Here is a 19,807-nt window from a genome sequence, read left to right as displayed (position 1 = left end):
TGAAAACCCCACATATTTGAAATTGAAAATAAAATTGCAAAAAATATTGGTATAATATATAGACTGGCATCATTTCTTCCCAATAATATTCTCCGCACTCTCTGTTGTTCCCTTGTTCTTCCATACTTGTCATGGTGTAACACATTTCCATCTAATCTTAATAAACTGGCGTCCCACCAAGAACTAGTACTGATCCCTTATTTCCTTCTCTAAAACTATTAAAACTTAAAGGTCTTAATACACTTCAAAAATGTTCTTTTGTACATAAAAGTTTAAACTCCATTCTTCCATCTCATTTATGTTCTATATTTGCACCTAATAACGAATAACATGACTATAGTACCAGGATCTCAAATAAACTCCACATTCCCAAACACAAAAAAAACTTCATTTCAACATAATATTAGCTACACTGAACCTAAGATATGGAATTCGGTCCCTCTAAACCTCACTGATTCACCATCCAAAAAAATCTTCATTTCTAAAGTGAAACATTATTTAATCAATAATAATATTGTTTAAATCATTTTTCATATGTTAATTTATATTTTACTATTTAACAGTAGCTTTAATTTTTTCCCTTATAATTCCAAATATGTATGTATTTTTTATAATAATTTTTCATCTATTGAAATACTCTATTACCATTATTATTATCATCATTTAAAATTTATTTGTTAAATTTCAATGAAGATTGTAATTCACGTTTTGAAGGAAATACATGCTACTTTTGAATTGAATTTTTGGTAGTAAAAAAAGATAAATCATATAAAATGCCGAATAGCAAAAAACAAGGAAAATTAACTACAATAAACCTGAAAGAAAAGCTCCAGATATTGCTTTGGAAGAAAGTAATTCCTTCATGTCTTTTAACGTTTTGGTAGTATTGGTTCGTATAGCAACATTTATAATGTATAATTTAATATAATTAATATAATATAATTTATACAAAATTGATCAATTGTTACTTAAAGGTAATCGTCTGGGTCTGGACCAAAGTTTCTTTTCAGTAGGTTGATCAGTAGTACTGATTCCATGTTTGACTAAGCCATGAAGTACTATACAATTCGGATACTCACATATCTCACAGTTATCACCTTTAAAACCAGTGGTACATAAGCATATACCAAAGTCCACGTCACAAACACCACCGTTGTAGCATACTGGGCACCACGATAAACACAACGGTGGAGACCATCTAGAAGCAGGACATGCTAAAAAAATTAATTAGTATGTTTGATAATATAATATATTTATCGTTCCTATTTTATACATTTCATCAAGTAATTTTAATTATGAATAAAAAGATGATAACATTTATTAGTATAATAATATGCATTGTCATTGATACTAATAATATTTATCAGCATGTTATAAATATAATGGATTTTGTGCAATGCTACTGAAAATTGTATCCATAAGCAATAGACATTTAATAATTCATTTTTCTTTTTAGTTACTTATAGACAGTTTTTAACTTCTCCTCTATAATTCAACAGCTTTAATAACGTATGAGGCGAGTTGGGAGTGAGATGCAAAGATTTCGAGTATCATTGAATTAAATTTGGTCCAAAGAATGTTAAGAGATTCAGCAATAGGTTTGGAATTCGTTCAACCGTTTTACAATCATTATGAATGTAGAACTATGTTCTAAGGAAATGCAATTTCAAGGTAGGCCTATATATATATATATATATATATATATATATATATATATATATTTCAAACACGTCGCGGTAGGATAGGCCTATAGTGCTATCTGCACCACGTTTACTGCGTCATTATCAGATCTGTATTTACATTTTGTCGTCCAGTTTGGTTCACGGGGCCTTTCCGACCACAAACAAAACGGTTTAAAAGAATAATTAAGCAGCAAAACATAGTTAACATATCCCAATAAACCAAAGGTATCAACAATTTAAAGCAGTTAAATTGAACAATAAACTCTACTGGGAGAAACTACAACTCTTGGGTACAGCTTACACCGACCAAAAACATAATAGACCTAATATAACATGATCAATAATTTGGAGGCTTAGTGTTTACAAAAAAAAATTACTTTTAGCGTAAACTAAACTAGATCATTTCAACATTAACAAAGCAATTCAATTCTTAGTACTTGTTAGTTAATAACAATAATAATAATAATAATAATAATAATAATAATAATAATTACTTCTAACATGGAGAACAATGAAAGCATGCTTTGCCTCTGCTCGTGTACCGGTGACGTAACACTCATATATTCCAGCATCGGCTAATCGCACGTTGTTGATCGTTACTGAGCTCAGATCGTTCCATTCCTCTATTTCTGATCCGCCATCTTTTCTCCATCTGAGGCTGAATTCATCAGTTTCGACAGTTAACGTCACAGTTGAGTCTCCAACACTGACCGTTACCACTCTGTCTCTAGGTTGAACATGAGCTGAAATTTAAAAAAGAGCTGAAGATCTCAAAAGGATGAACAATTTTTTTACATTATTTTTTAAGTCTACTTTAGTTGAATTATATTTCCGTCTTAATAATTATGTTGTTGCTGTTGTTATTCTTCTTTATAAATAGTTTGTTTTGTAAGAATAGAAATGAACATATGTTCATTTCCAACACTGACCGTTACCACTCTGTCTCTAGGTTGAACATTAGCTGAAATTTAAAAAAGATTACAAGCTGAAGATCTCAAAATGATGAACAATTTTTTTACATTATTTTTTAAGTCTACTTTAGTTGAATTATATTTCCGTCTTAATAATTATGTTGTTGCTGTTGTTATTCTTCTTTATAAATAGTTTGTTTTGTAAGAATAGAAATGAACATATGTGTCCCAAAAGTTTTTTAATTAATATTTGCTGAATTATGTTTAGGCCTTATTACTAGGTTCAGAATTGTTAAATAGAATAAAACAGTTGATGACTGATATATCTATAGTTATATTGCTTACCATGCAGAAATTAAACAACTTTGAATTTCAAATATCTTTTGCACAAGTAATATAAGTAATGCATATAATTTCAGAAATATAAGAAAACTAGACATTCCTTTTGTAAGACTTACAAAGACTCATTGCTTTTGGTTAAATTCTATGGTCCTAAGTTATGGAATGATATAAAAAAATGCAATCATTAGCCCCAACAATTTAATTTCATTCAGAAAATCTTTCAAACTATGCTGATAACACAATTTAGGTCTCAAATTCTATATCATTTATTTAATAAAACGTTAAAATAAAGAAACATAATTTTTGACATGATATTTTTTTTTTGCATTTTTATTTTTATTATCGTTTCAGATGCCCCCTGGATTTAATGACAAAAGCCTTGTTAATTCTCTTAATATTTTTTTACACTAGATTTGATACCATTTTGATACTATGAATTTTGAAGATAAGTCAAATGATATATGTTATGGGCTTGTTTTAAAGGATAACGTTAATATATTAGTCAATTAGGTAATGAAGCTATTTCGTGAAACCAATTCAAGAAAGGTTGCGGTATCGATAAACTTGGTAGTAAACTTATAAGGGAGTGTGCGTCGCACTTAGCATATGTATTTCAATATATTTTTCAACTCAATTGAATTTCTTCGGTTGTTCCCTCCATTTGAAAATATTCCCTAATTGTGCCTGTACCTAAAGTTAGTTATGAAGTGTCTAAAAACAGTTCATTGCCGGCTTGATTAAACCTGTAGTTGAAAACAAGCTTGACCCCATGTAGTTCGCATACAGGGCGCATCGTGGTGTGGAAGATGCTACAGTTACACTTGTTCACTCAATCCATAAACATCTTGATTCAAAGGGCACATCATACATCCGCCTCTTTTTTTTCGATTTTTTCTCTACTTTTAACACTCTTCAATCTCATCTTCTCTTATCTAAACTCTATAAACTTCAACCCTTTTTAAATTCTCTTTGGATCCAACGTTTTCTTTCCAATAGACCTCGGCACCTTAAATTCTCATCTACTCTTTACAATAACACTGGTTCTCCTCAAGGGTGTGTCCTTGCACCTTTGCTGCACATCCTCTACACCAACGACTGTTGCCCTGTGTCTGATCCTTCATGGCGGCCAAGCACACACATGACACTGTGCTTGTTGGCTTGATTCCCTTAATAACTTTTGTAATGAAGTGTCCAGATTTACCAAGTGGTGCAAGGACCATTATCTTATATTAAACACTAAGAAAACTTGTGAAATGATTATTGACTTCAGAAAGAATAAAATGATCTTAGGATCGGTGATGATGTCATCAATATTGTTTCAGAATCTAAATATTTAGGTACCACTAGACGATCAACTTAAATGGAATTCTAATACGACTAAGCAATACAAGAAAGAAAAAAACCGCCTACATATGATGCGTTAATTAAGTGAATTCAAAATTGAAACAAAAGCTCTTGAAATGTATTATACATGATATGATATCCAGTGTGATTTATTTTTGTTTGATCGTCTGGGGTAGAAGTCACCCCACGTCCACCACACACACACTAAAAGCACAGGTCTATTAAACAAATAGACGTAGAGCGAGTAAGATGTCATTTTCAAATTTATGTGATATTAAGTTTATAAAAATGTTGTTTTAAACATGGTCACACGACTTCTATCCCAACCTATCCATCCACTATTTCAAGATGTTTTAATAATCAGATCTATAGGTAACCGTTTTTTTAAAATTCAATTTTTAATGTCTATTTATTATTCATTTTTTCTTTTACTGTAATGTTATTCAGTTTTTTGCGGTTTTAGACTTTTCAATTTTAAATTATAATCTATACTTCTTTTAATAATGATGATTATACTTAGGCCCTAAATGAAATATTGTATATAATATTTTTAATGAACGTTTTCATTGATATTTAATATGTACAGGTATTGATGATATTATTAATATTTTGGATCAGTGCTACTGTTCGGTTCCGGAATCTCATAAATGTCTTGTCATATCCATGATCGGTAATTTGGAGCACATGTTGTTCAACTTCTATCCAAATATATTCATCGCGAAAAGAAAGTGAAATCTGAATATATTTGGATAGAAGTTGAACCACACTGTGCTCCAAATTACGAGATAATGGATATGACAAGACATTTATGAGATTCCGGAACCGTAAGAATTTGCAATAAACACGCGATTGAAAGCTTACAAGGTTGCTTCAAGTGTACGGACTGGTCAGAGTTAACTGTTGCTGACGATATTGAACTTTCTGTAAATATTATTAACGATTATGTTTGTTTCTGCAACATTAAATTGCTTTAAATAATTAATTATATTAAGATGTGTAGCAATGAAACACACTGGATAACTAGGAAATTGAAGTGTATATTAACAAACGATTCTGCAATTAGTTAGTACATACGTAATTGTTAACTTGTGAGAAGTAATGCAATTGACTTTCTGTTAACTTTAGTCATTGATCATTATTGATCTCCGTTAGCAAGTAACCACTTCCTAACCTTCTCTGTAGTAACGGATAGGTATACCCAATAATGGATTTTTAGTGTTTGAAACGAATCTTATCATTAATTAAATAAAACACTTGTATGAAATTAAAATATAGTGTTAACAAGCTTATAAATACTGCTTTTCTATGTATTTTTAAAACCCCAACAAATGGAAGATTTACTTTTGTGTAAGGACAAGACCTTGGCCTAGCGATACCGTAGTACACGATAGCATCATGGAGTATGGACTTGCTTTTGTGTATTTCAAAATTAAGAAAATATATAAAACTATAGTATACAGGTAGGCCTAGTATGTTTTTTCCAAAACTCTTCAACAATACAGTCAGGGAAAGCCTTTGGTAGAACTATGTTTATTGCAGTGGAGTTGAATAGCTTGGTGGTTTAAGTGAATTTCTACACTAATAATTATGTGTTCAGTTATGTGTGTTAAAGTGAAAAATATCGTCGCAAACAATGTTGTGGTTTTATATTCCTTAAAACAAGGTGGGATTTTAATGATATTGTATGTACAATAGTGAAATGTTGATTGTTCAAGTGTGAAATTTTAATATAATACAAAAACATACACAATATAGAGTAGTACATTACTTTGAAATTTTCAACACAAGAGCATCACTCAAGACTAGTAACATAATTAAATTTCTTCCAGAAGCTTCATACTGCATATCACTGAATGAATGCACTGTATAGTAATGAAAGCTTTTTGTAATTTACAGTATGTCTGGTGTTTTTTTTTTTTATTCATTTTAAATGACCAACCAATGTTTTACATTATTTTTTTTTAGTATTGTTCACATTTTATGCTAAATTATCTGTATATTAGTACAAATATATTTTAATCATATTGTATTATAATGCATATTATGTTTCTCCAGTCAGAGATAGGAAGCTCACCACAAATTTGCTATCCATGTTTTAAATCTTGTTCTGTGGACAGATCTTTTGTAATCTACATTTTTCAATTATTTCTATTGATATATTTTATTAATATTATTGTTTTGTTATTAATAATATTATGGTGTGAGTGATATTTAGTATAGTGTAGTAGCAATTCAATGAAGCAGTCTTTTCAGGTTTTGCTTAATAATTTTATCTTTAGTAATGTGCATTCGAAGAAAAAAAAATAACTGGAACCTTTGTTTTACTGTACTAATACAGGTTATGTATAAAATCCTATTACTGTACAATGTTTCTTCAGTGCAATATTCAGCTCATCATCATAAAGGCTTTGTCAAGTTACCTCTATATATTAGTGACACATCTCTGTATCAAATTAAATTCTCAATGTTCTTGATGCTTAATTTTACTGTAAGAATCACTGAGGTTAAAACATGAGTTGCAAACTAAACTTTATTATTAATTGTAGTTGTTTTCTTATAATTTCTAGTGCAAGAAATATACAGTATATTTTTTTTATTAACAGTCGACTTCTGTGAATATATTAGTATAAAACTCCAGTATATTAACTTTGTAGTTTCAGCACTTGGCATTCATTTGTATAAATATGTTATTATAATATTATATAATTGTGAATGCAAAGGTAATAAATATTAATCTAAGATCTACAGTACAAAATGGATTTTTTTTTTGGTCATTTTATCATTATGATTTATCATTACCATAAGCATTATTTAAAGTCTGTTGATTCCTGCACTCTATGGTTAGACCAATAAAAGTCTGTTTATTTAAAATTAAAACGGAACAGTAGAGAAAATCCGATCAGAATGACAAAATAAACTAAGCATCCACTGGAAGGAATCCCAATATCTACAGACGGATCCGTTTCGACCTTCCAGGCCTCATCAGTGCAGCTAGGGTACAGACCCAAACGAAACGTTCGACCAGCTTAGGTAGGGCCCAAACTAGTCATACGACCACTAATGATTACAGAGCCAAACCGAGGCAATATATATACACAGCCCAGGTGTGAATGCAAATAGTGGAATACAAGCTATATATATAAATCCGATCGTATATGCCACCGTAACGTTTATTGTAGGCAGTATGATCTATTGGATCAGGTTAGACCATGGAGGATCCTCCATGTTTCTTACAACTGTGTAAATCATGTAGTGGACCCATACATGACATCAGTAATAATGTCAATACGCTCTGATAATGCAAAAATGGATTTGCCTAAACAATCAATCCATTCATTTTGTGTATTGCCGCGCAGTAGGCCTATGCATCACAGTGGATGACGAACCGTTTTCGTGGAAACTAAACATTTCGACTTCTTTGAAATTAGGAAATTCAAATTATTTGGCTTCGTGTTCAGTAGATTTCCAAGTGGGACTGACTTTAGCTCTGCTAAGATAGTCTAACGTTTCGTCTGGGTCTGTACCCTAGCTACAATAATGTGGCCTATGAGGCCGATGAAATGTCAAGATTTGTGAAATCAATTTTATTGCACTAAATTAATCTTTATTTATCTGTATGTCTTATCTTTGCATATTTTTGTATTACTGTATTGTATATTTATGCTTTCATATTTATGAATAAAGATGAGTAGCTGGTATTCGGTAAGCAGAAATAAAACATTAGTGTATGCAATTCTTTAAAAAAAAAATACAGTTTAGCTTTCTTGCATTTTCTGTATCTGTTAATATTTAAATTCCTTATTTCAGTTCACATTCAGTAGAAGTAAGCCCGCCATACAATGGAATACATTCATTTTCTCTTATTTCCTACCTTCATCACTGAGTAATGGCAGCGTCGCGATTGCTGTTCTAAATCCGTCTAAAACAGCTTTAGTGTAGAAAACACCAACGCGATCCCAAATATCACAGTGTTTGTCTATTCTAATTCGAAACGAATTGTACGAATCTGCCTCATCCTTATACCAGGCCTTAGTGTTTGAAGGGAAAAGTGTACTTGCAATTGTTTCTGCTCTGTTTTCCTCTGTGAATTCCGTTCTAGCTTCCGGCGTCTCATCGTAGCGGCTCCCATACAATGGGGACAGTGCTATGCCAATATATAATTCTTCAGTTATGTCAGGATGAATCACTGCATTGATAATGTCACAGTCTTTATCTGATTTGACTGCCGCATAATTTGTGTAACCTACAAAGTCAATTACATCCACCTGTTCAGCAATTATACCTAAAAAAAGTAATATGCGGTTGCTATTATATAAACAATAAATTATAAAACTAAACATAACAAGTTACAAATACCAATAACTGTCAATACCAATAATTATCAGAATTAAAACAAAGTACTTTTGAAGAAGTTTGTATTTGCAGTACATAAATTCGTTTTGGTAAATACCACGACGATTGTTTTTATTTAACTCTACCCAATGGCTGGCTGTTTAATTTAATGAATGTGTACAGATAAAGAGTACTGCGAGATCATCGACACTTAGGCCAATGCTTTGTATTTGAGATCCTCTGAAACGCCAATTTCAAAAGTTAAATGTTGATAAAATAATATATAATAATATATTAGAAACTTACCAAACAATTGCTTCCAAAGTAGAAGTGTGCCAATAACGATCTGTTAAAAAAAATTGATTATTCTACTCCACTATTTAAATAAAATATAAATTAATTATATTATATTAATGATTGCCAGACCACATAGACTAAAATAATGTCACAGTATAAGGGTAAAAATTGAATTATTGTTTTAAATCGAATCACTTTTGGGGTTAACATTTCGATATTTTGCGAACATACAAACTCACTGAAATGGTACGCGTTCCACTTACCAACTGTATTACTCCGCTACCTTCCACTGTACCAACCTAAATTTGCATAACGAATTCTGCAATGTCTTGCTTTTGTAGTGACAAGTTCTCGTTCAATATTTTGTAGGTTCGTGTTAGAGTAAAATATACACAGAGGCACAATTTATTTATAGGACAACATTTGTTGAGAGCTATGCTACACGATGTATTATCATGTCCTTTATTCGAACACTGTATATTACCTTTCTTTGATGATTTATATATATTTTAACAGTGTTAACGGCTATCTTGATTTATATTCTTTTGGATTCTGCTTTATGTTGTTTGGCAAAGACATTCTCAACCAGATTTGCTAATTTTTTCAAACTATTATTGTCGGACTCGTTTGTTGGTGCCAGGCATGCTATAAAGCCTACTATCTGATCTTTCCTACTTTGACAAAATCTCTATGTATGTATGCAAGTATTATGCCCATATACTACTACCTTATTTTAAGAACCTAAGTGGTCAAGTTAGTTATCTTACCTAGTAGTAGAGAATACATCTTGCCAATAACCGTCAACTAACTGTTTAGTATCAGGAAGAGAATACATTGATAAAACTCGCATGTTGGGAACTTAAACACAAAGTAACCAAGGAGTACAGCTGTTGTTGGTTTTAAAGGTGAGGTACGCCTGGGTCAATTATACACGGATCTGTTTCACGTAAAGTAAAGTTAATGCGACAACATAATATTAATCGTATTATGGCACACTGATCGATCACAAACTGTACCGACCGTTAAATATAATTAGTAAGTAATATTACTGCTTGAACTTGTAGAATAATTTTTTTTTATTCAATTGAATTAAATTAACTGCAATCTGATGTTTCCTTACAAGAAATATAATAAGCATGCCATATTACTGAAAATTTAATATTTGTTAGTCAAATTAAGAGTATCAAATGTCCATGCCAATACCAATTTAAACTAGTGCAGTCAAACCACAGTGTGCATAGCTTCACCCTGTGCCTGGTTACCGAACAAATACGTACGCACTAGGCCGTGTATGGGCGATTTTATTAATTTACTTTATGCTCGAGGATAAGTTCAATCAATCAATCAATCAAACAAACAATAAGAATTCAATCAATCAATACAAATTTATTTCCAAAGTAAACAAAAAGTTAATTATATATATATAATGTTTGTAGGTCCCACGTATGTCTTGATAATATAAAATGAGTACGAATGCACAAAGTAGAGTCGTATACGTTGACATAATAAACATAAGATAATTTTTTATTTCGAATATTTCGAGCACGCCTGTGCTCTTCCTCAGCGATAACACGTATGATTAAAAAAGCTTTACAAACTAGCAATAGGGGATAAACAATATAGCAGTGACTAAGATAAATTGTAAATGATATGTATAATTAGACCGGATTATAAAGAGAGGTAACAACAAAGAAAATACAGATAAACAAAAAGGCTAATTAGCCGAATGTAGGCCTATGATCTCACTAGCCTGAGCCAATGAAAATGAAATATAACAAGTTAAATAGTATATAAAGGATGAATAAAATATATCAAGATGGATGAATGCATTGATTAATAAAAAGTGTAATCTGTCAGAAATCTTAATCTTTATTTACGCCATTTTTGTGAGTATTTAATTTTAAGATCCATTTTAATTCGCAACAACATCTGTCGGTGAGGGAATTAAAACCTGTACTTACTAAAATGAACTTAAGGTTAGAGATACAATGGTTGGCTTGGTTAAAATGCTTAGCTACAGGAAAGCCTAGTGTACAGTCTCTAATCGATTTTTTATGATTATTGCATCTTAGTCTAAATTTGCAACCAGTTTCCCCGACGTATATAGTATCCATACATTGGGTACACCAAATAAGATATATGACATTTGAGGCGTTGCAAGTGAGCGATGGTGGGTGTATGGTTAAGTGACCGATGATGTGTGTATGGTTAAGTGGCGGATGTCTTTTTACGAACTGCTTAACTCCGACCCATCCTGTTCATATAAAAAAGAACATAAAACTTTAGTTAGCCAATTACATCCTGATCTCAAGCCTAAGGTAAGCAACCTCGTCCCTGACAATCTTACACCGGGTACTTTCTACACCATACCGAAAATACATAAATTACCTAAACTTATAACTAACAGTAGTTAAGTACTACTCAAAGATTGGGAATAATTAATTTACTATTCAAAAGTTCATCAACTGGCGGCCTATTACATTATTAAATGTAGACTACAAAATTATGGCCCACGTCCTTTCTGATAGATTACAAACAGTTATTGGGTCGATTATTGATTATGATCAAAAAGGCTACATTACTGGGAGATTCGGTGGTGAAAATGTAAGATTAGTGAACGATATTCTTTTTTACTCAAATAAACACTTAACACCCGGTGCAATGATCTTTTTAGACTTCGCAAAGGCATTTGACTCAATTGATAGGAATTTGATGATTAAAGTTCATGAAAAATTTGGGTTTGGTAAATCTTTTCAAAGGTGGATAAGTACAATATACACAGACACAGAATGTATAGTTACAAATAACGGATGGAGCTCAGATCGTTTTAATATGCAAGGTGGTCTGAGACAAGGATGTCCACTTTCGCCTTTATTGTTTACACTAGTCGTGGAAATTATGGCCGAAAATATTAGGAGCAATCCCTTGTGCAAAGGCTTTGTATTGCCACAAAATAAAAGCGAGAAAAATTCAAAAAAGTTGTGAAAATATAAGATAATATAATAAGATGAATACAGCCATGTTCATTTTTTAATGAACTTGAAACTTTTTGTAAGGTCTCAGGGTTAAAGTTAAATAAAGATAAATCAAAAGGCATTTGGTTAGGCACATCAAAAGATAATCTATCGAATCCTCTGAATATTGTTTGGACAAAAGAACCTGTAAAGTTTCTGGGGATTTAAGTAGGATATGATAAAAATACATGTAGGAAAAAGAATTGGGATGACAAAATTACAAATTTAGAAAATACCCTAAAATTGTGGGAAAAAAGACATTTATCATTCTTCGGAAAGATTACCATAATTAAAACTATGGCTATATCCAAACTTATATATAATGCCAGTATAATAAATGTTCCAAAACAAGTATTTCTTAAAGTAGATAAGATATTATTGACGTTTTTATGGGGAGGTAAAAAAGAAAAGATAAAAAGAACATGCCTTATGCGAAGAGTCGAAAAGGGAGGATTAAATATGGTCGACTTTCATTCAATGGTCAACTCTTTAGCTTTGAATTGGGTAAAGACTCTTAAGCCCAGACCCTGGGAAATGGAAACTCATTCCCCTTTATTATCTGTATCCGTTGGAGTGCACGGTAAATGCGACTAAACTTAATTTTATAAAGCATACTAACCTTAATATCATGTCCGATTGTTATAAAGGAATGTTGAATTCAGTAGTTAAGTTTAATAACATAGTAAGCATAAAACCCAAAAATATATACGATGTTAAGAATCAACCAATATGGGAAAATAAGTTTATAACTGTAGGCAAAAATTCAATGTACTTTAAAGTCTGGATAAATTCAGGTTACAAATCGATAGGTGACATTTCAATAGACGATAGATTATTAGCGCCAAATGAATTGATCCCAAAATTTTTACAAAAAGAAAATGGGCTAATTGAATATATCACCCTTATAAATGCAATACCAAAAGAATGGAAAATGTTAATTCCAAAAGGAACAAATGATAAGGTAAAAAAATATAAAAATAATGGCAATCCTTTCTTCAAAAAAGGTACAAAAAACTCTTTTTATTACTGGCAATTTATTTCAGACATTAATACCATTCCGCTAGCTGAACAGAAGTGGGAGTTAGAGTGTAATATAACTCATATTAACTGGGACGAAGTATGGTATCACCGAGTTAAATGTATAAAATATAACACAAAAGTTGCCCAGTTTTTATTTAAACTAATACATCGAATTTTACCATGTAATAAAAGACTAAAAATATGGAAATTAGTCACAAATGATAAGTGTAATAATTGTTGTAAAGTGGTAGAAGACGAACACCATATGTTATTTATGTGTTCAAAGATAAAGCCTATATAGACACGGTTTAACAAGATAATTACTATGTGCTTTCCTGGCGTAAGACCTATAAGCTGGATAAATGTAATTGTTGAAACCAACAACAATATGGTAAATGAGCTTTGGTCTTTGCTGACGTTTTGCATTTATAAAGAATGTCTAAAAACGAAAATTGATAAAAAACTAAAAATTGATAAAACGAATATTTGGATTTCTTTTACATTAGAGGTTAAACTTTAAATTGAAAATGAATACGCATGTAACATATATAAAGCAAATATGAAATGGTCACGTGTAAAAAAATATTCTTCTGAAAGCGTTAGCCTAATTCCTAATTGATTAATTTTCTGTAATTTTGCAAATATATAAGCTTATTATTACATTTTAATTAATTACAATGTATAATGTGAGAAATGTCTCTTTTTCTTAATTTTGTCATAAATTTTGAACTTTGAATTTGTGTGCATTGTAAACATTATGATATTGGTGCTGTACATCACTTTGCTTATGATTGAAAATGTAAACCAAAAAAGAAAAAGGGAAAAAAGAAATAATGAAAATTTCGTAAAGGAAAAAAAGGGGGGAAAAAAGAATGAAAGAATGTGAAAGGTGTAAACAGAATGTCTATTACAAAGGTACAGTAATTAAGGTTAAAGAAAATGAAAATCAGGAGGAAAACAAAAATATTTAATAATTGGTACACTGTAGTGTATGTGTGTTTGTTTTATTTGGGGTATGCTTTTTTACATAGGCCTATGTATATGTGTAGGTTATTGGTGGGTATGTGTGTTGCCGTGGGTGTGTGTTTGTTGGTGTATTTATGTATGTATGTGTGTGTGTGTGTGTGTGTGTGTGTGTGTAGGTGTGTGTTTGTATAATACATATATTGCATGTATGTATAGGCATGGAGGAAATGAATTACGGGAAATGTGCAACTTTCTCCTAAAGTATGCTTATGAAATTCAATTAATTTTTCTTTTAAATTTGTTTTATATTGCATTAATGTATAAATGCAAAATTGTTTTGAATTGTGAACTCATATGTAAATATTGGTACAGCATAAGATCACTGTATAAAAGGGGAGAAAACGAAAAATTGAAAATCATGAAAAAGAGGACAAATAAAGGTGGGTGATCCCCACGAAAGACAAAAAAAAACTTATGACTAACAAAATTAATTCCACACCTAACCTACAAGACACAATTGATACCGCCAAATTGAGCCCAGCCAACATTTGCACACTTGCCAAAGACCTCCATATCACCACGTCAGGAAGACCTATCATTTCGGGTATTAATTCTCTTACCAAACACATTTCGGGTTTTATTGACATTATCCTCAACCCACTACTCCCGAACAATTAAAGTCACATACAAGACACCACGCACTTTCTTCGCAAACTCCAAGAGATAACACACTTACCAGATAACACTCTACTGGTCACCATATGGATGTCACTGGCCTTTATACTAACATCCCCCATAATGAAGGTCTAGATGCTTGCAAATTCTTTCTTAATGAATTTTATCCTAACCTTACACATCTGATCTTATTTCACTAATCGACTTTATTCTAGCCCACAATCATTTTAAATTTAATAATTCTAACTATCGCCAAATTAAAGGCACAGCTATGGGTGGCCCCCTCGTACGCCAACATTTTCATGGACTATTTTGAAAACAAAAACATCTACACATACCCCCTTCAACCTCTATTTTACGGCCGCTATATCGATGACATCTTCTTTATTTGGCCACATGGATCTGACACACTCAACTCATTCATCTCCCACATCAATAACTCCCATCACAGCATTAAGTTCACCACGGAAAACTCTTACTCAGAAATCCCATTTTTAGATGTATCAGTTGGTTTAAAAGAGAATGAAGTCACAACAACAGTTTACACCAAGCCCACAGACAACCACAGATATCTAGATGTGTATAAGAGACAGCTTCAATAGCGCTCATCCCATAAAACTCAAAAAATCCATAATATATAGTCAGGCGCTCAGAATAAAACGAATTTGCTCCACCAATACCGAATTCGATAAACATATTAACACTCTCATCTACAAATTAAGACTCAGCAATTTCCCCATGAAACTGATCAAACCAATAATTATTAAGGCCTCGTCTAAATCACGCCAGCAACTCCTTGAATATAAAGCCAAGTCGAATTCTATTTGCATACCCCTTGTCCTCGACTACAACCCCCGAATCCAACATCTCGCCAAAACTATCACCCAATATTTTCGCATTCTTTCTGACTGCACTTTATCCAATTCAGAAGCACTCAAATCACCACCTCTCATAGCATACCGACAACCTCCTAACCTTAATTCACTACTAACTTCATCTAAACTTCCCACTATCACCCCTAAATTTGGTAATCACCCTTGTGGTAATTCACGATGCCAAATTTGTAAGCTTCTTATTACCGACGACACCATCAACATCCGCCACTTAACCATACACCCACTATCGCTCACTTGCAACGCCTCAAATGTCATATATCTTATTTGGTTCAATCAATCTTAGATTTAATAAATGCATGTACTAATGTGGCAGTAGCAAAAAATACAAGATAGGGCCTATTTAAACGAATAATGAATTTCGAGAATAGCCCGTAATTTGTTTTTTTGTTCTATGTGAAATGTAATACTGTCTGAACCCCATAAAGAAATCGAATATGTTTAAATGTTGGATATTTAGAGCTTTGTAAAGTGTCAATAATATGTTATAAAGCAGAACATACTTCAACTTATTTCAGACTCCAACTATTGAGACTTTTGTTGCCATGTAATTTATATAAAAAGATCACATGACAGGACATCATCAAGCCCAACAAAAACAAAATGGGTTTGGTTGGTGCGTAAAATTTCAAAAGAATTCATGAATAATCTCAAATCAAGAGTCTTAATTTTCTTATGTTTACTTCTAAAAATATCATGACTTGTTTTAATTTCATTTAATGTAAGCTTATTTGCAATAAACCATTTTGAAAGTTTAGGAAGCTCATTATAAAATATTCGAAAATCTTCCTGTATAATATCATAGTGATTGTATAGAATATTTGTGTTAGCAAACATTACCACCTCAATTTCTTAATTATATGGAGAAAAAAAATATCTTTTACATGATAGTAAAAATAATAAAGGACTCAATATCGAGCATTGTGGTACGCCACATCTGAATTCTTTTCCTTTTGATACACAGTAATTTATTAAGGTATAGGCCTATATGTTGTAATTATTATTTGTTATAATATTATGTATACAAAAATACAATTTTAAATTAAATTTGTTGACAATATACCTTGAAATATAATTTGTTTCAAAGTTTGCGGGTCATCTCGGATTGACTCGACTGGATTTCGATATGATACTAATGTTAAATTATTAGAAACAAGAGCATACACTTCGCAATGTCGTGGCGCTCGAGTATTATATATTTTTGTTTTTTCTAAATGTTTGCCTACGGTAGACCTATGAAATCTTATCGATCATTTATCATGGGATGTACGTCTTAACAACTGTGAATGTTGTTGTATGTGGTATGTTGTATGCTAGTACCCTTTCTATAAGGTGTAATACCAGTAGTAGATAGGTACTATCAAATTCTAGAGAAAAAGAGGCTAACCTATGCCTAACTACAAGTCCCCTCCCTAGACTAAGCCTAGGCCCCTTAGGGCCTAGTTAAGATCCCAGGCATGACACCACAGTCACGCTGCACATGACATTAATTACAATTTTGAAAAAAATTGAATTTACAATAATATAATAAAAATAATAATAAAATAAAATATATTATTTCCGCAATAATTAATAACTAAGCCTTGTAATTAAGAGCCTACAGTACAATGCTATTTACTAGGTCTATAATTAACTAGCCTTAATCATTAAATGGTAGTCTGCATTTTTGGCAGACCCTATGGCATCCAGTATTTTAGAACTGTCTATTCTCACCTTTTCTTTTAATTTGAAAATAACTATCGCCCTGTTTTATTTGATCAAGAAATGCTGGCCTTTTCCTCCTTGTACTTTTCCCTGAAAGCGCGGCCTTCTAAAACTGTTTTGAGTACGTGATCAAAATCCTATTAGTACAGAACCAATCCAACTCTGCTTAAGATCTTTCCTATAATTTTTATCATTTTATGTAAAGCGCATAGAGGCACTGTGCAATATGCGCTATATAAATGTAACTTATTATTATTATTATTATTATTATGTATAATTTTTATTATTTAAGCCTATTTAACCAAAACCTAGGACTATCTGAAAAAAAAATGTTCAAAGTATGCAACTCAAGTTCAAATAACACATTTTATTACTCGTGCAGTTCAATCAAATATTATTTTGTCATTTTAATGCCAATCGGCATTAATTAGCATGGTAATATCAATGTATTTTTTTAAAAATCAGACTGCGACATTAATCTCAGTTTGTAGACGTTTATCTTTCGTTGATGACATTTGACCTCCTGAATTCTGCAATATGAGATTGTTTAGTCGAGTCACGCAGTCGGGACGGCCCGAGTGGAGTTTAATGCATATTTCGTACGGAAAAAATTGCTCCCCGCGAACCCTACAAGGAAGTGATATTTCAGTCGTGTAATTCAAATAACCGTCAGCTACATTGTATTACACAATGATGGTATTTACTTTACATCCTCTCGAGGTCACCACCATTGTGTAATGCAATAGCTCACGGTCATATGAATCTGTTCAACCATGAAGCCACTGTGGACCAATGATTATGACGCTCGCCATGACAGCGAGAGTCGTAGGTTCGAATCCCGTCGGAGGGATTTTAGCCTGTCTCACCTTATCGCTACCTAACAATGCGACCATACCGACCTAAGGTCGTATCTGACCGGAAGTAGGACCTGGCGACCAGTACCGACCACTATATTTTTTCAACATGTTGAAAACTCCGCGACCATCGACGACCCTCTCTTCTACACAAGCAAGTTGCTCATAGCAGCTTTCACACTGGTCGGGGTCGGTCGTATACTGATCGCAGTGCATATAGGTCGTGATAGTATGAGAGTTGCTTTTGTTACACAATGTATTTATAGGACCACATTTGTTGAGAGCTATGCTACACGGTGTACCATCACGTCCTTCATTCGAACACTGTTACACTGATTATTAAACACTATTATTATTGGACACTGGTTATTTATTTATATATAATTTAACAGTGTTAACGGCTATCTTGATTATTGTTATATGCTACTATTATTATTATTATTAATGTTATTATTATTAATGTTATTATTATTATTATTATTATTTACTATATTATTATTGAACACTGATCATTTATATATAATTTAACAGTGTTAACGGCTATCTTGATTATTTTTATATGCTACTATTTATTTCCAGCCGTTCTTTACGTCCTCTCGAGGTCCACCATCATTATGTAATACAATGTAGCTGACGGTTATTTGAATCTGTTCAACCATGAAGCATCTGTGATCTAAAGGTGATGATGACACTCGCCCCTTGACAGCGAGAGGTCGAATGTTCTATGACAATTTTTATTAGTGAGCAAGTATACCAAACTATCATGGGATAATAACATTGTTCACAGTCTTGTTAAAAAGTATGGTTTATACTGTGACCATGATACTATGACATAATTTTGCCTTTGATTTGTTTTCTTTTGTCAGACTTTTTTAGTATCTATGCCATTACACGCCCTTTAGGCGAGGCAGAGTATTGTCTTACTATGTTCGTTGTTTTGCCACGCCGTCTGTACCGCCGTTTAGGCTTTATCGACACCACCGCTTCTTTTGTATATTCTCTATATAACCTTGTTCATCTCACTATCATATCAGTACCTGATGACGACTTTCTTAAAATATCCTAACTCTAGCCTGTCTCGCTAATTTTTACAAACCATTATTGTCGGACTCTTGTGTTGGTGTCAGACATGTTATAAAGCATACTATCTGATCTTTCCTACCTTTACAAAAGCTCTTCGTGGGTGTGCAAGTATTATGCCTTATACACTACAACCTTATTAAAAGAACCTAAGTTTTTAAGTTAGTTATCTTACCTTGTTCAATTCCATTTTACAAATTTGACTACAAGTGGAGCGTCTGGCGAAAAACCGTCTACTGTTTAGTAGCAGGAAAAGAATACATTTTTAAAACTCGCATGTTGGGAACTTAACGATCTGGTAAGCAGGGGGTACAGCTGTTGTTGGTTTTAATGGTGAGGATATGTACGCCTTAGTCAATGTACACGGACCTATTTCACGTAAAGTAAACTTAATAATGCGACAACATAATATTAATATCGTATTATGGCACACTGATCGATACAAACCAACATAACTGTGCCGATTGTTAAATTTATTTAGTAAGTGAGTATTACTGAATGAACTTGCAGAATAATGATTTTTTTTTTAATTCAATTAAATTAACTGCAGTCAGGTGTTTACTTACAAGAATTACAATAAGTCTATAAGCCATATTGTTGAAAATTTAATATTCGTGAGTCAAATTAAGAGTATCAAATGTCCATGCCAATAGCAATTTAAATTAGAGCATTTACACCACAGTGTACATAGCT

General features: G+C 32.1%; 1 protein-coding gene across 1 annotated transcript; it reads right to left on the bottom strand.

The window, feature by feature from the left end:
• Nucleotides 1–18: 18 nt before the first annotated feature.
• LOC117107537 (tyrosine-protein kinase receptor Tie-1-like) lies at nucleotides 19–19,410 on the bottom strand. Its single transcript, XM_033249238.1, has 5 exons — nucleotides 19,290–19,410; nucleotides 8,918–8,957; nucleotides 8,151–8,561; nucleotides 2,177–2,425; nucleotides 19–1,214 (listed from the first exon to the last, which is right to left on the bottom strand). Exons 1-5 carry the CDS (start codon nucleotides 19,302–19,304, stop codon nucleotides 958–960), a joined length of 972 nt encoding a protein of 323 aa, XP_033105129.1. The 5' UTR covers nucleotides 19,305–19,410; the 3' UTR covers nucleotides 19–957.
• Between the last annotated feature and the right edge of the window lie 397 nt (nucleotides 19,411–19,807).

Source organism: Anneissia japonica, unplaced genomic scaffold, assembly GCF_011630105.1.
Source record: "Anneissia japonica isolate Jap-2015-1 unplaced genomic scaffold, ASM1163010v1 scaffold287722_len911783_cov160, whole genome shotgun sequence".
NCBI lineage: Eukaryota > Metazoa > Echinodermata > Crinoidea > Comatulida > Comatulidae > Anneissia > Anneissia japonica.
The sequence above is the reverse complement of the archived record's forward strand: the minus strand, read 5'-3'. Positions and strand labels throughout refer to the sequence as shown.